Here is a 22,368-nt window from a genome sequence, read left to right on the forward strand (position 1 = left end):
GAATTTTGTCAATAGTATAAGACGGGAATCACATTTTTTTAATGCCGATTTTTGAGCCAAACACGCATCCAAAACATTTCAAAAGAAAAGTATACAGGAAATACTAATATGTCTCATCTCTTTTTTTTATCCACTCCTGTGTTTGACTAAAAAAACTGTATCAATCACTGCCAGAAAAACTGCATGTGTGATTCCAGCCTAAAGCCCCTAGCTCTTCCATACTCCTGCTTTATTTCATTCCCTCTAACCCTGTCTTTAAGACTTGCCTTTATGCATATGCAGTGACACCATCTTCGCTACTTTCAATCTGTATTATGGGTGGTCCACATAATAACTGCTGGTGATCACACATTGTCCAAATGGAAAGTCAAGCTCCTTTTTCACAGAAAAGGTATCCTTTTAGAAGTAAAATCATTATCCAGTACACAAAGATAAAATCCAGTCATTTTTGTCAGAACAACTTAGAGAAGTAACAACACCAACAAAATGCTTTTGCGTTTCAGGCCATAGCTTTTTCACTTTATTATAGCCTTTGAAAGATCTCCGATTTTCTTTCAGAATTTTCACTGTTGTAGAACATTGTTCACTCCAGACTTGATGGAAAGTTTGTACAGTACTTTATAAGAATTGAGATGAAATGCACTGACAGAACCGTAATGGTAGAGGACTGTTTTCTAGGGAGGTTTTGGATATATTGTTACATTTTTCTGGAACTAACCTCTATTTTGTCAATTTACAATGCTATGAAATGACTAGTTTTACCAAAATGTAGGAATGAACGGAAGGAACATGAATTAAATGAAAAGAAAAAACAAGGAGTGCATGACAAACAGAAACTGAAGGCCCAGCAAGCTGAAAGGGAGGAGCAGGAGAAAAGAGCTATGGAAATATATGAACAATGGCTAGTAAGTTATTGTCAACGTTATGTACAATGTCCATGTCTAGTTTTGTTTATATTTTTGTTATCCTGTAACTTTTCTGCATATTTCATCTTAACATATTCTCTTTCCTTTCTATTTTACCCCTTCCCTCTTTTGGCCACTTTTGACCTTCCTGACCATGCCTCATTTTTCAAATCTGACATGTTTCTATTTATGTGGTACTAACTTCGGAATGCTTTTACCTATCCAAGCGATTCTGAGATTCTTTTCTCATGACACATTGGACCACATTGTTACTGGCAAAATTAGAACGATACGTTCAATATGTAATTTTGAAAAACACCCAAATTTAGCGAAACATTGCAAAAATTAGCATTTTTCTAAATTTAAATGTATCTGCTTGTAAGACAGGCAGTAATACCACACAAAATTGCTGCTAATTAACATCCCCCATATGTCTACTTTAGATTAGCATCGTTTTTTGAACATCCTTTTATTTTTCTAGGACGTTACAAGGCTTTGAACTTTAGCAGCAATTTCTCACATTTTCAAGAAAATGTCAAAAGGCTATTTCTACTTTTTTATTTTTACAGGGGCCAGTTTAGTTGTGAAGCGGCTTTGAGGGCCTTATATATTAGAAACCCCCAATAAGTCACCCCATTTTAAAAACTTCACCCCTCAAAGTATTCAAAACAATATTTAGAAAGTTTCTCAACCCTTTAGATGTTTCACTGGAGTAGTAGAGGTGAAATTTACAAATGTCATTTTTTTTTTGTTGCAGAAATTCATTTTTAATCCATTTTTTTTGTAACACAGAAAGTTGTTTTTTTAAAGAAATAAACTCAATATTTATTGCCCAGGTTCTGCAGTTTTAGGAAATATCCCACATGTGGCCCTAGCGTGCTTGTAGACTGAAGCACCGGCCTCAGACGCGAAGGAGCACCTAGAGGATTTTGGGGCCTTCTTTTTATTAGAATATATTTTATGTCAGGTTTGAAGGGCTCTTGCAGTGCTAAAACAGTGGAAATTCCCCAAAAGTGACCCCATTTTGGAAAGTACACACCTCAAGGAAATTATCTAGAGGTATAGTGAGCATTTTGACTGCACAGGTTTTTTGCAGAAATTATTGGAAGTGAAAATTCAAATCTACATTTTTTCAAAGAAAATGTAGGTTTAGCGATTTTTTTTTTTTCTCATTTCCACAAGGACTAAAGGAGAAAAAGCACAGCAAAATTTGTAAAGCAATTTCTCCCGAGTAAAACAATACCCCACGTGGTCATAAACGGCTGTTTGGACACACGGAAGGGCTTAGAAGGGAAAGAGCGCCATTTGGCTTTTGGAGCTCAAATTTAGGAGGAATGGTTTGCGGAGGCGATGTCGCATTTGCAAAACCCCTGAGGGACCAAAACAATGAAAACGCCCAAAAAGTGACTCCATTTAGGAAACTACACCCCTTGAGGAATTCATCTAGGGGTGTAGTGAGTATTTTGACCCCACATGTTTTTCATAGAATTTATTAGAATTGGGCAGTGAAAATAAAAACAATCCATTTTCTTCAATAAGACGTTGCTTTAGCTCAAAATTTATCATTTTCTCAACAAATAAAGGAAAAAGAGAACCCCAACATTTGTAAAGCAATTTCTCCCGAGTACGGCAATACCCCATATGTGGTCATAAACTGCTGTTTGGGCACACGGCAAGGCCCAGAAGGGAAGGAGCGGCATTTAGGTTTTGGAGTGCAGATTTTGCTGGATTGGTTTCTGGGCGCCCGTGGGACCAAAACAGTGGAAACCCCCTAGAAGTGACCCCATTTTGGAAGCTACACCCCTCAATGCATTCACCTAGGGGTGTAGTGAGCATGTTAACCGCGCAGGTGTTTTGTAGAAATTTGTGTGCACTCGATGTTGCAGAGTGAAAATGGGATTTTTTTTCCATAGATATGCCAATATGTGGTGCCCAGCTTGTGCCACCATAACAAAACAGCTCTCTAATTATTATGCTGTGTTTCCCGGTTTTAGAAACACCCTAAATGTGACTCTAATCTTTTGCCTGGACATTTGACAGGGCTCAGGAGTGAAAGAGCACCATGTAAAATTGAGGCCTAATTTGGCGATTTACAAAGTATTGGTTCACAATTGCAGAGGCTCTGATGTGAAATAATAAAATAAATCCCTGAGAAGTGACCCCATTTTGGAAACTACACCCCCTCAAGGCTTTTATTAAGGGGTGTAGTGAGCATTTTTTCCATAAATGAATGAGCTGCGGATGGTGCAAATTAAAAAAATGAATTTTTCCCCAAATATGCCATTTCAGTGGCAAATATGTTGTGCCTAGCTTGTGCCACTGGAGACACCCACTCCAAAAATTGTTAAAAGGGTTCTCCCCGGTATGGCGATGCCATGTATGTTAAAGTAAACTGCTGTTTGGGCACGCTGTAGGGTTCAGAGGGGAGGGAGCGCCATTTGGCTTTTGGGGGGCTGAATTTGCTTGGCAGTAGTTTTGTTTGAGTATTGCTGGTGTTACCGTTTACAATGTGGGGGCATATGTAAGCTGGGCAGAGTACATCAGGGGCATAGGCAACTGGTATAATAATGGGGTAAAAAACAAATAAAATAATCCATCTATGTGTACGCTGTGAATCAATCATTTATGCACAGGCCGGTGTCACACTGATAAATGGCGTCCTTTCTTATCCCCCTTCTAGTTCACACTCCGCACCTTTGCAGTCTGGGGAATTTTGCTGGGAAAGTGTTGGCCTGGTATAATACGGGCGCCCTCGCTTCCAGCAGATATTTTTGGGCCCTCCCCTTCCTGGTTCCCTAATTTTAGGGCCTTGATAAATCGTCTCTTGAAACAGAAGAAATGTTTCCCTTGGAGCTGCACAGCTGCATATTTTTATTTCCTGGCTTATTGAAGCCTTAATTATTATTTTTTTCATAGACGTAGTAGGAGGGCTGTTTTTTTTGTGGGACGAGCTGTAGTTATTATTGGTACTATTTTGGGGTACATGCGACCTTTTGATCACTATTTATCCTATTTTTTGGGAGGCCAGGTGACCAAAAAACTGCAATTCTGGCATGGTTTTTAGTTTTTTTTTATACAGCGTTCACCATGCGTTATTAATTACATGTTAACTTTATTCTGCGGGTCAGTACGATTCCGGCGATACCTAATTTATAGAACTTTTTTATGTTTTACAACGTTTTGCACAATAAAATTACTTTTGTAAAAAGAATGTATTTTTTCTATCGCCATGTTGTGAGAACCATAACTTTTTAATTTTTTTTGTCGACGGAGCTGTATGAGGGTTTGTTTTTTTGCGGGACGGGCTATAGTTTTTATAGATACCATTTTTGGATACTTGCGACTTTTTGATCACTTTTTATTTCAATTTTTGTAGGGCAAAGTGACCAAAAAACAGAAATACTGGCATTGTTTTTTACGTTTTTTGTCCGCCGTTCACCCCGTGGAATAAATAACTTAATATTTTTATAGCTCAGGTGGTTACGGACGCGGGGATACCGTATATGTATATGGTATCCCCGCGTTTATTTATTTCTTTTCAATAATCAAGGACTTGATAAGGGAAAAAGGGTGATTGTGTTTTATTTTATTACTTGAAACTGTGATTATATTTTTTACAACTTTTTTTTACAACTTTTTTTACACTTTTTTTTTAGTCCACTAGGGGACTTGAAGGTCCAACTGTCAGATTTTTTTTCTAATACATTGCACTACCAATGTAGTGCAATGTATTAGATCTGTCAGTCATTCACTGACAGCAAGCCAATTAGGCTTCGCATCCCGGTGGGGCCTAATCGGCTTCCGTAATGGCAAAGCAGGAGGCCATTGTTGGGTCTCCTGTTGCCTTAGTAGCAATACGCAGCCCTGATTGTACAATCAGGGCTGCCGATCTGCTGACCACCACTAAGATGCAGCGATCGCTTTCGATCGCTGCATCTAAGGGGTTAATGGCAGGGATCGGAGCTAGCTCCTGCCATTACAGGTGGATGTCAGCTCCTGAGCCGGCGCCATCTTGCCAGCGGCTACAGAAGCCTTTCAGGCGCCGCCTCCAGACAGGGGCTGAAAGTTTTCGGTGCTAGGCAGACCGGGAGGCCAGTATTAGGCCTCCGGTTGCCATTGCAGCCACCGGCACCCCGGCGATTTCATTGCTTTTGAGCTCTGCATTTAAGGGGTTAATAGCGGGGATCGAAGCTAACTTCAGTCCCCGCCATTACAGCCGGATGTCAGCTGTAAGATACAGCTGACATCCGGGGATGATGGCACCGACTCAGCTTCTGAGCCGGTGCCATGCATTTGTTGTAAGTATACGACATTTTGCGGGAAGCACTGTATTTCCATGACGTATACTTACAACAAATGTCGGGAAGGGGTTAAGGGGTTTTCCGGTACTTTGAAATTGATAACCTATCCTTAGGATAGGTCCTCAATATCAAATCAGTCGGGGTGTTGGGAGACTGACCCCCACCGATCAGCTGACTGAAGGGGCCCTGGCGGTGGTCCCTGGGCTTGCAGTTCCCATTTAAGTGGAAGTGAGAGCTAGCTGATCAGTGGGGGTGCAGGAGTCTGTCCCCCACCAATGTGATGTTGATGACCTATCCTAAAGAGAGGCCACCAATATAAAAAAAAACAACCCAGAAAACCCCATAAAAAGTCTATTCTAGCATTATATGTCTCCCATAAAGGCAAAAATAACACCCTGTATATCTATTCATTCTGTTTTAACTTTGTCCAATTGTTTCTGCTATCTCCATATTATGTCTTGTGGTTAAGACTGTAATTTCTGTTGAAATCATTTTTCTTAATCAAAAATGTTTTATGTGAGTTTCTATAACCAAGAATTAGAGGGTGGGGAGAAAATCAGTATACAACATCAGGAATATCCTGGAACAGCACGTGTAAAATTGATCAGCATAGCTGGCTCATAAGAAAAAAACTCTTCCCCACTTCCTGTTTTAGGCTGGGTTCACACTGAATTTTTTGACGAGGAAACCGCACCGCAAAACTCGTCAAAAACCACCCAAAAATGCCTCCCATTGATTTCAATGGGAGGCGGAGGCGTTTTTTTCCTGCGAGTGGTAAAACCGTCTCGCGGGAGAAAGAAGGGACATGCCCTATCCTCGGGCGTTTACGCCTCTGACCGCCCATTGACATCAATGGGAGGCAGAGAAAGCGTATTTCGCTGAGTTTTATGACCGCGGCGCTCAATGGCCGCAGGCGAAAAACGCTGCGAAAATCGGCGTGCAGGGAGAGGAAAATCTGCCTCAAACTTCCAAACTGAATTTTGAGGCAGAATTTCCGCCTGCAAAGAACTCTGTGTGAACTCAGCCTTATATGGCCATGGAACCACTGGTACTGACTCAGGAATAATCCAAAAATGAATGGAATCAAAATAGGCAGTCAGGGAGTCAAAATATCACTTTTTGCAGATAACTTGGCCTCATGCACACTTCCATCACCGTTTTCTCTGCCGTTTTTGACGGATCCGTGTGTCCGTTTTTGTTTCCGTGTGCACTCCGTTTCCGTTCCGTGTTTCCGTTTTACACGGACGTTTTGCTTCCGTTTGGCTTCCGTTTAAAAAACGGATGTGAACTTCATTTGAACTTGTCACATGTCCCAGGAAACACCCATAGAAAGTTTACAAGAAGTTTTTGGTGCTGTTTTCTGCAGCTTTCAGAGCATAGAGAACAGTTTGAGATTACTCTGCTTGGCTTGCTTTGGTTTTTTGGGCCTATCTTCAGGAATGAATGTTTACTGTAGTCTGTGAGTCTGTGAACTTTTGCTCACCCAGCCATTGCTATGGCAACGGATCCGTCAAAAACGGACGGCACAAAGCCTTCCGTGTGCCATCCGTTTTTTTCACTGACCCATTGACTTCTATGGGCCACACGGTCACTGAATCACTGAGCAAAGTAGGACATGCTCTACTTTGCACGGAACGGAACAACGGATCCGTTTAAATAACGGAAGTGTGCATGGGGCCATTGAAATGAATGGGTTCAGGGTGCTATCAGTGACAAAAACGGATAGCACCCTGAAGGAAAAAACTGAAGTGTGCATGAGGCCTTATATTGAGGATAGTAAAGATAATATTATGACCATTTTATCCTCTAGTGAAATACCTAGTTCTAAAGTTAATAAATCAAAGTCAGAAGTACTGATGTTGGGTAGAGAGGGAATAAAATCATACGCATGCATACAGCTTACGAAAAGATAAAATAAATAGGGACCCACATAAAATATACAGGTCTAACTATAATGCTATAATAAGTAAGTGGGGAGGAATGAACTCCCTTTAACCATCTCAGATAGAACCCACGTATTAGAAATGCTAAGTTTCGCATGTATAATGTGCAGAACTTATCATCTTTAATAAGTGGGTTTTTGATTAAACACAGATGTTATGTTAATATTTTTAAATGAAGTACAGTAAAAAAAAATAGTGTAGTGTTAGCCAGAAACGATATGTAATGTTAAATAATTTTGTATCAAAGAGAAAAGACCTGTACCAACATCTTGTCATCAAACACCATCCACATACCAAACACGCAGCAGGACTATAAAATCACTGGCACTTTCTCCTGTACATCCTCCAATGTAGTGTACATGATCCTGTGTACAAGGTGTATAGATAAAAGAATCTTCATTGGAGAAACCATATAAAAATTACAATCCAGGAAGAATCTTCACAGACAGACAATAAAAAAGCAGCTGGATAAACCCGTGGGAAAACACTTCTATGGACCTGATCACAGTTGGGCAGATTTAAAGGTCCTAATACTAAATGGGTCATTTTAAAAACAGCAGAGAGAGAAAAATTTGGGAATTCAAGCTGATGATAAAATTTCAGTCATTGACACAAGGCCTCAATCTATCACCTGGATTTATGAGCCACAGGTCACATCCCCCATCAGACTGACTCCAGATCCCTTATCTCCTAAATCATCACCCCTATAACCTCAGTTTTATGGATCCGGCTTATCTTAATGATGTATCACCTCATGTACTAATTCTCTTTGTGTAACATCTTAAAGAGGCTCTGTCACCAGATTATAAGTGCCCCATCTCCTACATAATCTGATCGGCACTGTAATGTAGATAACAGCAGTGGTTTTTATTTTGAAAAACTATACATCGCTTTCAGCCATAATGCAATGTCTATTCACACTCCCGACACTTCGGTAAAGTTTCTGTGGGACTTACTCACATAGCACAGCGTAATTCACAGAAACTTTATCGAAGTGTCGGGAGTGTGAATAGACATTGCATTATGGCTGAAAGCGATGTCTATTCACTCTCAATATACTTCGGTAAAGTTAATGTGGTAGTATGTGACAGCACAGCGGGATCTCACGAGATCACGCTGTGTTTCGAGTTCTGCTAAAAATGAATGGAGAGAAGTGTATGACGCTGATTGGTGAGCGTCATACACTTCTCTTTACAACGCCCGGTTGGTAAAAAAGTAAAAACACGCCCAGTTGTCTATTAAGAAACGAATTAGCATAAATCTAAAATTGTGCATAACTTGCTCAAAATTTATAGTTTTTCAAAATAAAAACCACAGTTGTTATTTAAATTACAGCGCAGATCAGATTATGTAGGAGATAGGGCACTTAGAAAAAAGCACAACATTTAAAGAGGCTCTGTCACCAGATTATAAGTCATTCATTTGTAAACCTGCCTGAAGAAGGGGCCTTTGTGGTCTGAAAGATTGCATATAGAACTTTTATGGTTAGCCAATAAAGATATCATACCTGGGGGCGTGGCTAGCGGGCAACATGGCTGGTCGCATCTGAGCTGCTCTCCAGGGGAACGCTACGCATCCTGACTAAAATCCTGTGCTGACGGCATGTTCGAGTGATTGCAGTGACTGGAACCGGACCTGCATAACCCTGACTATACCCGGACCGACTCAGCAGCTTCTACCTCCTACCACCACCAAGTAAGCACCGAGTGCAGTGTAGACCACGTGTGACTGCGGCCTAGCTGCTTTCCCTGAGAGCTGACTGCCACAGGAAACTCCTGCAGCACGCTACACATCGCACAGCAACACCATACCTGAGAACACCGTCGGGTGTCTGGAACAGGCATAACGCAGGGGACACTGTGAGAGGAGGGGACGGCAGTGAGACACAGACACGGCAGTGAGACACAAGGGAGTGAGAGACGCCTCCTGACTCCCGGGAAACACGGGGATCTGACCCAGCATTTATCCTCCTCAGCCATATACACCTAGTGGAGGCCCTCAGTGGTGGTGCAGGGAAAATTGCACCAAGAAACCCAAGCTCCCGCCATTATTATCAGGACCATCCTGTATTACAGAGGACGACACACTGAGCCTCCCCTGTCTGTCTCATCTCATACTTATCCTCAACTGTATGCTTCCCCTGCACTTTGGAGCTTTATTCTATACCTTACAACACTCAAGATCGCCTTGATAATTCATTATAGTGACTTGCCAGTTGCCTACTTCTTCATATAGACGACATGCACAGATCTAAACTTCAACCCACAATGGATAGGCTGAAAGAATACGCTCATACAGACAGCGATGACACTATCTCTACTCCTCGTGCTACACGGTCCACACAAGGCAAGACACAAGATGGTGATTCCCAAAAGGACAACACTGAACCTGAGATGGATCCCGAGCCTACTTTACGCCAAGTCTCTACTCAATTGCTGGCGGCCATAAACACCTGTAAGACCTCATTAACAGGTAAAATCGACGAAATAAAGATTGACGTCACCTTATTGCGCCAAGATGTGCAAAACCTGCGGGGACGCATTGGAGAAATAGAGGACAGAGTATCCCGGACAGAAGATAAACTCCGTCCATTGCTATCCACACTCTCCTCCACCTCTTGTAAACTGGAGGCTAACCACTCCGAGATGGATGATCTGGAAAATCGCATGCGGCGTAATAATCGACGCATTATTGGCCTCCCTGAAAAGGCCGAGGGTCAGGCTCCTGAAACCTTCACCGAAACATGGCTTAAAACCATGCTGGGAGACACTTCCTTCTCGTCATGCTTTATTGTTGAAAGAGCACACAGAGTCCCAGCTAAACCTCCTCCTCCGGGTGCAAGTCCTCGACCGTTTTTGGCTCGATTGCTGAATTATAGAGACCGGGATACAGTTCTTCGCCTTGCTCGACTGAAAGGGCCGCTGAAACACAATAATTCAATCGTCTCCATATTTCCTGATTTTTCCGCTGAATTGCAGAAACAACGTGCCACCTTTATTGAAGTAAAGAAGAAATTTCGAGACCGCGGCATTCCTTACTCGATGTCCTATCCAGCTCGCCTCCGAATTGTGGCAGATGGGAAGGTGGTCTTTCTGTATACTCCGGGAGAGGCGACTGAATGGCTCCAGATGCATCCTCCTCAACCTTGATTTGGACGCTGGGTGATGTACTACATATATGGGAATATAGCGGGAATGTAATTTCAGTTATCCATTTTGCATTGATTCCTCTGTCATATTAGGGGTGAGAAGGTATAAGGGAAATGTCTTCACATAGATAGAGGGACATTACCTCTTTCGACATTACCGTAGCATACCCACACCCTCCTAGTTCTACAACATATATTATACCGGATATATAACAAATGAGTAGATACTCAACACATTGATATTAAGGTCCCTGGTCGCTCTCACCGAGCATGCTTGTCACATGCCTGATAAATCATGGTCAGGCATTCCCCATTTATCTCAATTCAACCCTCATGTTACATCTTCTTAAGGTCATTTTGTTTTTGTTATTCAGTGATACCCTGATATGGTATTATGTTCTAATTAACATGTTAATAGCCTATGTCGCAAGTCAACTCAATAAGTCTTATGATCAGTTTCATGCCTACTGTATATGCACTTACTGTTCCTTTCGCTGGTCATGGCTCAAACGTTAAAATGTATATCATGGAATGTGCGTGGTTTGGGCACCCCCCATAAACGTGCATCTGTGTTCTCTCATCTGAGACGCTCCAGTCCCCATATTATTGGTTTGCAGGAGACCCACCTCACTTCTGATAAATCAGAATATCTACGGAAACCCTGGATTCAATGGTGCTGCCATTCATATCATACCTCTTACTCTAGGGGAGTGTCTATTCTTATTCATAGATCCATACGTTGGAACCCCATTCAAACCCGTAGAGACCCAGAGGGACGATTTGTTTTTGTATATGCGGAAATAGATACGTACTTATTTTTCTTTATAACCCTCCGCAGGCTAATCTGTATGTAATTCAGGCAGCTATTTCCTTTGCACATCAATTCCCGACCTCCTTTATAGTGTGTATGCGGGATTTCAATCAGGTTATGCACCCCTCTCTAGATAGATTTGGAACCTCCTCATCCCAGACCACCTCTAATCCTACTCCCTTATATCGCCTGATGGATAGTGTGGGGTGGATTGACCTCTGGAGAACCCACCACCCAGGAGAAGTAGAATACACCTGTCATTCGACAGGACGACACACACTGTCCAGCATAGATTACTGTTTTGGGTCCCCAAATGTATCTGTTTATGTCTCCCAGATTACACATGATCTTAGGGGTATATCTGATCATAGGCCAATATTACTCCAATTAACATTTCCAGGTAGATGTGTGTTGACCAACTGGAAATGTCATCCCTTTTGGTTAAAATTAATCGGATTGTCTGATCGCATACCAGATCAGATTGATCAATTTTTACAAATTAATGACTCATCAATATCACACACGTTGCGCTGGGATTCATTCAAAGCATACCTTAGGGGCTGTTTAAGATCATCTGTATCATATGTTAAGAAAACCTCAGCACGGGTGGAGAGGGAGTTGGAGGAACAGGTCTCAGCGGCAGAGACACAGTATATCGCGGACCCCACTGATACCCACCGGACAGCTTGGTTAAGCCTGACTCAGTTATACAAGAGGCAGCTTCATTTCAAGTCTAAACGCAAATTATTTTTCACCAGACAATACTATTTTGAAATGGGGAACCAATCTAGTCAATTACTTGCCCATCTTATAAAACAAACTAATGGTACTAACTCAGTATTGGGGATTTGGGACTCTGATGGGTCAGTCATCACAGAAGCGGGGCGTATCACATCACGATTTAAGGAATACTACACTGAGTTATACAGTTCCTCAACTTCACACTCAATGACTGATAGCTTAGAATATTTAAATGACCTTACGTTTCCAACATTATCGGCAGACCAGCAATCTATGTTAGAGGCCCCCTTTACACTTGAAGAAATACAGGAGGCTATCCGTGATATGGCTCTTAATAAATCCCCAGGCCCGGATGGCCTCCCAATTGAAATTTACCACAGATACATAGATAACATAGCTCCATTTCTCCTAGAAACTCTTAACCAGGCATCCCAATTAAACACTCTCCCTCCCACGTTTTATGACGCTACCATAATAGTTCTTTTGAAACCTGGTAAAGAACCTCTTGATTGTGGTTCATATCGACCTATATCGTTGGTCAATGTAGACTATAAAATACTGACAAAATTGCTGGCTAAGAGACTGAATGGTGTTATCCTTTCCATCATACACGCAGATCAAACTGGATTTATGCCAGGGAAATCTACTAGTATCAATATCAGGAAAGTACAGGCTATAACACAACTAGGTAGGGCACATGACATGCAGTGGGCAATAGCCTCTCTGGACACCATGAAGGCTTTCGACTCGGTAGAATGGACGTTTTTGTGGGCCTGTCTGGAACGTTTTGGCTTTGGTCCTCAATTCTGTCAATGGATCAGGTTAATATATAAATCCCCCCAAGCTAACGTGGTGGTTAATAATGTTCCTTCTCTCCCTTTCTCACTGTTTAGAGGCACCCGACAGGGGTGTCCGTTATCGCCCGCCTTGTTTGCTATAGCCATAGAAGCACTGGCGATTAGGCTTAGAGCCTCCCCGGATCTTACTGGTATAGATTGGAAAGGTAGAACCTCTGTGGTAGGCCTGTACGCAGATGACATGGTCCTTTTTTTAGATAACCCAAACTCCTCATTTCATGTGGCAGCGAAGATATTAGATACATTTTCACAATACTCAGGACTAAAAGTTAATTGGCAGAAATCGGCCATTTTATATACAGCCAGACACCCGACTCCAGACCCGTCAGTGTCGCAATATGGCCTGGAAACCGTCTCTAAATTTAAATATTTGTGGGTAACTATAGTTCAGGATCATGGACAGACTCGAGATACGTCCTTGACCCCATTATTGACGAAGGTGGGAGAAAAGTTTAAGGCGTGGGAGAAAAGTTTAAGGCGTGGTCAAAACTACCGTTATCTGTGGCTGGGCGTATCAATTTGATCAAAATGGTAGTCCAACCTCAATGTAATTATATTTTGCAACATATGCCTGTTGTAGTCCCCATATCGTTCTTTAAATCCCTTAATACCTTAATAATACAATTTATATGGGGCTCCTCTAGGTCTAAACTTAATCTGGCCACATTGCAACGACCAAAAGTCGAGGGGGGAATGGCCCTGACAGATTTTTACTTGTACTACCTGGCGGGACAGCTCCGCAATATCCGGGATTAGGTGCGGGACCCGCCCCTATCTGACACAGATTATTACTTGGCCTCTCTGGTGGCAGGGAATAACCTAATTAGCTTCCTGGAATATCCTAAATTTACTCCCTCTAATGAACTACTTCCTATACATTACCTGGCACTGGCGATTTGGCGCGCGTCCAAAAAATTACTTACATACAACGATACGATTCCAGAACTTCCTTTGTGGCATAACCCTACGTTACCACATATCCAGTCATTGACTAATGCACAGATGTGGCAGGATTTGGGTATTACCCGATTGGGGGATGTATATGATAATGGCCTGATCCTCACATTCCTACAGGTTAAAGAGACGCACCAGACTCCAGACTTACAATGGTTTAAATATCTGCAATTACGCCATGCTATACAGGCTCAGTTTCCACCTCATTCCTCAATTATATCAGCATACCCTCTTATTGGCATACTGAAATCCCAAGGCCCCAAGGGTCTTATTACAGCTTTATATACCCATCTAATCTTGGCTAAAATTAGCTCTACTCCGCTCCCGGTCCTGAATAAGTGGAAATCACAAATGCCAGACCTTTCATCGGAAGATCTGGCTAACATCTTAAGCTCACACTTATCAGTATCTCCGGCTATAAACAATAAGCTTATTCAGCTATACATTATACACCAAGCTTATCTTACCCCAATCAGACTACACCGTATGGGCAGATTACCCACTTCAGCATGTCATAGATGTGGTCAACTAGAGGCAGATTTTTGGCACCTTATGTGGGAATGTTCATTCATATTGACATTTTGGACAAAGGTGTATGATGTTATTGTTCCATTACTACCCAATCCTTTGTTGTTCTCCCCGAAAATAGCCCTACTGGGACTTATAGATGAAGAACACTGGACACATCACACTGGTATTTTTATAAAAGAATCTTTATTTCTAGCAAGAAAAACAGTAGCCATGCACTGGATGGCAGACACAGCTCCGTCGATAGCCTCATGGAAACTGTTGGTCGATAATGTAATTAATTACGAACAGCTGGTATACTCCCACAGGGGCTGCCCAGACAAATTTCAGGGAGTGTGGGGCCAGTGGTTAGATACAAGGGTAGTTTCTGCTGCTGACCCTCATCCCATGGTAGGGTGATTCCATTTCCGAGCGTACGGGCAGGAGGTATGATGCTAATACCCATGACCTTATAGTGCGACATAGGTGATTTGTTCTGTTTGGTTATATATTTGGTTACTTGTTCACTTTAATATAAATGGAATAAATGTATAAGGAATTCTGCACCTTACTGTGTAACCGGCAATTGGCTGCTATGTATATGTTATATATATGACTATAATTACTGTTAAAAGGTACATTGTATATGCCATATCATGTTTGTTACTGTTATACACTGTCCAATTGCTGTGATACTTTATATGTGATATTTTGAATAAACGAATTAAAAAAAAAAAAAGATATCATACCTACTATACTTTTGTCTTTTTTAACAAAAAAGTATTTAACATTGCATAATATTTTAAAATAAAATATTATATGAATCTAAACACAGAGAAGGTATTGGCCTGCGTCATATTAGATATTATAACATTCATGTATGAACTTATACATTAAGCAGTGGAGAACGACATTACCCAATCTTACCGATTTGTCATTAGAACAAGCATTAGCCTGGCCTATACTATTAGAAGGCTTACCCCTAGGAGAAAAAGGCTAAAGACCTGAATGGGCAAGAGGTGATGGTGAGCTTTAGAAACATTAATATAACATGGAAAATAGTCAGTAAGCTATATAAACTATCAATTTATTTAGGCAAAAATATTTACTCAGGGTTTAAACATAGACACTTAGACTCAAAAACAATGGTTTGATAGGGGTATTAAAACATTGAAGGACATAACTGATAGCAGGGGAAAACATATATTTTATTGAAGCACAGAGTTGATATGGTCTTCCATCCTCATACTTTCTGCAGTATGTGAGGATAAGAAAATTATTTAAAGAATTAACCCAGAAAAAAATGAAAGAATAATGAGCTGTGACAATTTAATGGTAACAATATTATGGAAATGAGCCATAGTAAGAGAAAAATCTCCACTATATATCCACATCTTCTCCAAGAATCATTAAAGACTGGTGTTGAAATGTTTTATAAAAAATGTGGGAACGCTTTAAAGTAGAATTGTCTGGAGAGATAAATGATAGAAAAAATAAGGTTACCGAAAAGGTCGATGGACAATTATTTTTCAAAACTGGAGGGAGTTCGGATGGAAAACTATTCATCAAACGACATATCCTTTTTATGTACCTCTACAAATTATATTTAGTAAGATACACAGCCAAGTGTCCAAAATGTGATCTATTTAAGGCTGACTCCACTGTATTTGGAAATGTACAAATCAATAAGTAACTGGTCTGTCTTTATAATAATCCAAGAACGTAATTATGACCAATTGAATTTCATCAATATTCCTCACATAAGCCTACTTGGTAAATGTTTTAAGGACAGTAATAATTGATTGAATAAATACATGAGAAAAGAACAAAGAAAGGCATAAAGAAGTTGTATAGGAAATGGAGAAGGCTGACTGAGGAATTTATCTCAGTGGAAGAAATAGGAACCAACTTTAGACTTTTCCAATTTAAAATATATTTAGGAGGTAAAATTCCTTACATGGTCACTAACGTTTTACCAAACTTTGCATAAATTAATAGTTCAAGCGAATATAAGAGACTTTGTAATATAGTATAAATAAAGTGAGAAATAGGCAGAGACACACAAAGATGCTGCTGCTGCAGCTTCTAGTAAGTGTTATATCTCACCCCAGTGCTGGATTCACAGCTACACTTCACAGCTACACTACTGATTACTGCCGTACAATGTCCATGCTTCTATATACAGTATGTGATAGATAGAGATAGAAGAACAAGATTTTTCTCTTCTATGTGTGCTGTGTATAGAAGACATGATAGCCGTTAGGCTCTACCCCAGAGATCTCAAACACGCGGGCCGCATGCGGCCCCTGAAGCTGTCATCTGCGGGCAGCAGACAACAAGAGCGTGCATGAAGCAGGCCGGAGGAGCGCCGCACACACCCCCCCTGTTGATAGTGCCACGCCACACACCCCACCCTGTGGACAGCAATACACTCCCCTCTCTTTAGATAGCTTCATTGGGGCTCCCTCTAGGAGTGGAATCCCCAGCCAGAGCGCTCTGGCCGGGGATTCCACTGATAGAACTGGCCCCTGACGTCGCTGTCCATATGTGGACAGTGACGTCAGTGGCTCCCCCTGGACCTGAATGCCCGGCCAGTGCATTGCCGATGCACTGGTCGGGGATTGAGCTGATAGAAGAGGCCTCTCATGTAACTGTTCATATATGGACAGTGATGTCAGGGGCTCCTCTAGGAGAGGAATCCCTGGCCAAAGTGCAGCAATGCTTTGGCTGGGGATTCCACTCCTAGAGGGAGCCCCAATGGAGCTATCTGTAGGGGGATATGTGTAGCACTATCTACAAAGGGTGTGTGTGTGTGTGTGTGTGTGTGTGTGTGTGTGTGTGTGTGGCACTATCTACAAATGGGTGTGACACTATCCACAAAAGGGTGTGGCACTATCTACAAAGGGCACTGTGGCATTATCTACAGAGGGCACTGGGGAATTATCTGCAGGGGTGTGGCAGTATCTACAGCGGGCACTGGGGAATTATCTGCAGGGGTGTGGCATTACCTACAGAGGGCACTGGCATTACCTACAGAGGGCACTGTGGCATTACCTACAGAGAGCACTGAGGAATTATCTCCCGAGGGTGTGGCTCTATCTACAGAGAGCACTGTGGCATTATCTATGGGACGGCAGTATCTACAGAGGGCACGGTGGCACTATCTAAAAATGGGCTGCCCAATCTTGACATTCATGTGTCTGCCAACTGAGCAGCCAGATTGCATGGAAAACTGGATTGTCAAAATAAGCACGTGGAGTAAACTCACAAATTTCCATTAAGTTTAAACCTAGCAGTATTATTATAGTAATGTAGTATTGTTCTAGTAATGTAGTATTGTTATAGTAGTTCAAATAACTTATTGATTAACCCTTTCATGATCAAGGGTCATTGATGCCCCTGTGTCCAGGTCAAATTTTCCATATCTGATATGAACTTCTTTAAACGATAATATCTTTGCAACCGCTTTGAATATCACAACTATTTTTACTTTGTTTTATTACAAGACTTATGAGGCTTTCATTTTCTAGATTAGTTTAATTAATTAATGAGGTGTTTTTTGGAGCTGATTTTCAATTGAACTCTATGAAAAACGGCTCAAAAGAAGCCTGAAAAGAAGCTCCAAATTAAAAGAAGCTTCAAAAACGCCTGAAAATAAGAGGCTGTTTTCTCTGAAAACAGCTCCGTATTTTCGGACATTTTTTGTTAATCGTGTGAACATACACTTCAGGTATGTTCACACGGCCTATTTTCAGCCGTTTTTCGAGCCGTAAACGCCCCGACAAACGGCCGGAAAATCGGAAGCAGAACGCCTCCAAACATCTGCCTATTGATTTCAATGAGAAAAAAGGCGTTCTGTTCCCAAGGGCCGTTTTTTTACGCGCCCGTTTTAAAAAACGGCCGCGTTAAAAAAACGGCCGCGAAAAAGAAGTGCAGGTCACTTCTTGGGACTTTTTAGAGCCGTTTTTCATAGATTCTATTGAAAAAAGCTCAATAAACTGCCATGAAAAACGCAGCGAAAAATCGCGAGTGGCTTAAAAAACGTCTGAAAATCAGGAGCTGTTTTCCCTTGAAAACAGCTCAGAGTTTTCAGACTTTTTTGACTCAGCGTGTGAACATACCCTAAGGCCCCATGCACACGACCGTGCCCGCAATCACGGCTCGCGATTGCGGGCACGGCCGGCCGCTGACTGACAGCCGCATTTTCGGGCCGTGCTCCCATACAAAGTATGGGAGCACGGCCCGCAAAATGCGAAAGAACGGACATGTTCCATAATTCCCGGAACATTTCCACGGCACTGACACCCTTCCGTAGTGCTACGGAAAGGTGTCAGTGTTCAATGAAAGTGAATGGCTCCGTTTTTGCGGACCGCAATTGCGGTCCGCAAAAACGGAGGTTTTTTGCTGTCGTGTGCATGGGGCCTAACTCTGGATATTAGCTGGTGTGACTCGACTGTGTATATGCCTCATTTACTGGAAAAAAACAGCTACAAATGAGATTTCAATTCCTGAATGTGCATACATTGGAGAGAGACGGAAAATACATGGCAGTAGATGTAAGTGTTGCTCCTCCGTTTCTCTTGTGCACAAGCTAATCTGTTAGGAAATTGAATTGTCTGCTACTCCCTAATATACTCGTATTAACAGAATCAAGCAGAAGTGATCCAAAGTTAGAAAACGACTGCCAGCAAGATATCAAATTCCCCACAGCATTCATGTGCACTGTAAACGTCCTACAGATTATTTCTCAACAATCTATTGTCTGTACGCCTTAGTTTGTTGACCAGTTCTAAAAGCAACTTTGGGACATATCTGTAATATTACAGCCAAAGCTTTTTGGCTTACAGTAATATCAGCATCTGACATGTTTGTTGTAAAACAGACATACTCTTTCAATCACTTTCTCAACGTTAAGTTAAACTTTTTTTATGCTAATAATTATAACGTTTATTTTGGGACGAGTTATATTTTCTAAACATATAATGTATTGCGAAATGTTTCAAAATTATTTTGTGAGGTGGAATGAAAAAAAATACAGCAATTCCTCCATTGTTTTTTTTTTTTTAGTTTTACGTCATTCACTGGGCGCTAAAAATGACATGTTAACTTTATTCTGCAGGTCAATATGATTACAGCGACACCAAATGTATCGGTTTTTTTTATGTTTTACTACTTTTACAAATATGGCCGCAGCATTTAAGTGGTTGAATGGCCATGATCGGAGTTATCTCCGATCCTAGCCGGTTGAGCAGTGTGTCAGCTGTGATATACAGCTGACACCTATAGCGTACAGAGCGGCTCAGCCCGTGGACCCCCTCTATACATCTCCTCACCCATCGTGAGGTACACTAACTTCATGATGGGTTAATGGTTTAAAGTAAATCTCCACTTTTTGTTAACATGTCATTTTTAGGTCCAAAAGACTATGGTGATTAATGTCTTAATATATTGTTATAGAGGTTAGAGCACCGTTTCTGATAAAGAGCTACAAACTGAATAGACATAGATTGAAAAGTTAATATGCTGCCACCTGCAGCCACCACTAGAGGGCGCTTAGGAGCTCTTTGAATACAGTTATACATTGAACTAAAAAAAACAACAATATTTTTAAAAGAGCAGTTTGACAGACCAGATTAAATACTGCAAGCTGAGCTCTGATTGGTTGCTATGGGCAACGCGGACATTTATTTTTTTGGTTTGACAGTTTTGATAAATGAGGCCCAACTGTTATCACTGGTAGTGGCAGTCAAAGTGTTTCCAGTATAAACCCTTGGGTGGCTCATGACATCTCTGCTCGGTTATCATATTGTCATTGTGTCATGCAGTTGACAGTTGTAGCGCTGGCACCTAAGCTGTTCGTGATAGCACTGCTTCATTATCATGTGGTCTGGGAGAGGACAGCAGAGGATCTCCAAAATGGTGCTGTTCAGGTGAATGAAACTTTGGGGACAAGTACAGCTCCATAAGTCTGACCAAAAGCTGCATTTTCAACCACCGCTTTTAAGCCAGATTGGTAGTTTATTGTGGTTATTTTGGAATACATTTTTGTCCTTTCAGTAATGCAGATATTCTATTGTTAAACAATAGTTTGTCCTGTCATTCACAGGAGAGAAAAGAAAGACATGAAATGATTGAAAAGAAGCATAAAAAGATCCAGGTTATTTTAGATGACGAACCTTCTCCTCCATGGAGTCCTCCAGGAAAAACTATCCCAGCAGGGAGATGATTGCAATCCTATTTCTACAAGCTGATATAAATATTTCTCATCATCTCTCAACAGAGTTTTATTTTTTTATATTTGCTCACAGCATTTGCATATAAGGGTAATACTGATCAGGTATTGTTACATAAAAAGCTGAAATTTAAAGGGGTTTTCCCTTTGGAGACATTTATGACATATCCACAGGATATGTCATAATTGTCAGATAGTTGCGGATCCTACCTCTGGGACCCGCACCTATCTCTAGAACGGGGCCACCTAAACCCCGTTCTACTGCTTTGTATTGTGGCAGGAGCGTGTGATTTCCGACCATGAAGAAAAAAACAGCATAGCCCGCTGAGCTATGCTGTTTCCGTAGGTCCCATAGAACTGATTAGTAGTTAAGGAAACAGCATAGCTCGCATTCTACGTTGCTTCCGTAACTGCCATTCACTACTATTGGACTTACGAAAACAGCGGAGCTCAACGAGCTACGTTGTTTTCTTAATGGTCTTAAAAATCACACGCTTCAGCCACAACAGCGGTAGAATGGGGTTTAGGGGGCCCCGTTCTAGAGATAGGTGGGACCCGCATCTATCTGACAATTATGACATATCCTGTGGATATGTCATAAATATCTCTCATGGGAAAACCCCTTTAATGTTCGAGAAATGGATGTACAATACTCTCCCACACAATATGTTTTGGAGAAAAGATGTACTTGAGTTGTAAAAATTATATATAAATATATATATATATATATATATATATATATGGCTTTGACATAAGCTACATGACTGAAAGTCTGTGAACATCTCATTCATATTTTCTTGTTGAACATTGCAAATTCATGGGTATTAATATGGAGGGGGTTTCCCTTTTAAAGTGATGACTTCCACTTTAAAGGTTTTTGAACTAAGAAAAAGACAAGACCAGGATGCGCTTTACTGTCTTCAAATAGCAGCCAAAATCTGTCCCTCTCGCTAACAAGAGAAAGAAACAATGCATGTTGTAATTGATCTGGCATGAAAATACATACAATAAAGACAGATAGTAATACAACATACAATATATCCATCTTTATTGTATTTATTTTAGCAGACAGATCTATTACAATGGTTTTTTAACTTGTTTGTGGGGATCTTCATGCATTCACTTAAACAGTGGAGGTCATGTATGAACACTGGCCTACCAACCGAGTGTACGACTGTTGGAGGACACAGCCCACCCTCTGCCAGTTCAAACCTGCCATTGTTCACCACTTGTCTTACAAGAATAGGGTCTGAGATCATTTACATATGGTGTTTATGATGAATAGGTGCCATAAATGATAGGGTGCTTTACAACCCTCCAGATGATTTGAGCAAATTATTGAAATTTTACAAACTGGTGTTGGAAAAGTGACATCCTATGGCAACTGACACACAGAGTTCTCCAGTGTCACTGAAATGTGTGGCCGAAATAGCTGAACTCACTTATATAAAGGGGTTCACACATACTATTGGCCATGTAGTGTATAAATATTAACTGGACATGCCATTTGCAGTATGATTTTAAATTATAGATTTGTTTCTATTTCTAATTTATTTAAAAAAAAATTTTTTACTACAATAACATTTGTTGAATTCGTTACCAACTGAATAGACCTTCAGGTTATAAATGATTTTGGATTATTTGTCAGACAAAAATAATTAAATAAAAATGTCCTAAGATTATAATTATAGCAGTTATCAAAAATCGACAGATCTTATATTTTATGTAATCCCTACAACCAAAACCACTTTTTGACCTGGTTTTCATGTTCAAATCCAACAATCTAAGATAATGGAGAACTTTTTTTATACTAGAGGGCTTTTCTAATTTAGTTTAATGTCTCTTTAATCCCTTCCCGCATCATGATGTACCGGTATGTCATAGCAGAAGGGGCAGAGTACGGAGCGGACTCATACCCGCTCCATACGCTGCAGGTGTCAGCTGTGTATTACAGCTGACACATCTCTCC

At 41.0% G+C, this 22,368-nt stretch overlaps 1 protein-coding gene across 2 annotated transcripts in view; it reads left to right on the top strand.

Annotated features, from left to right (window-relative positions):
* MAP9 (microtubule associated protein 9) overlaps window positions 1–20,444 on the top strand; it is a 101,064-nt gene extending 80,620 nt beyond the window's left edge. For both annotated transcript variants that reach the window (XM_075860319.1, XM_075860318.1), the window contains exons 13-14: window positions 773–905; window positions 20,274–20,444. In XM_075860319.1, the coding sequence (XP_075716434.1) occupies window positions 773–905; window positions 20,274–20,393 (253 nt within the window). In that variant the 3' untranslated portion in view covers window positions 20,394–20,444. The remainder of the gene's footprint in view (window positions 1–772; window positions 906–20,273) is intronic.
* The last annotated feature ends 1,924 nt before the right edge of the window (window positions 20,445–22,368 follow it).

Source organism: Rhinoderma darwinii, chromosome 1, assembly GCF_050947455.1.
Source record: "Rhinoderma darwinii isolate aRhiDar2 chromosome 1, aRhiDar2.hap1, whole genome shotgun sequence".
Lineage (NCBI taxonomy): Eukaryota > Metazoa > Chordata > Amphibia > Anura > Rhinodermatidae > Rhinoderma > Rhinoderma darwinii.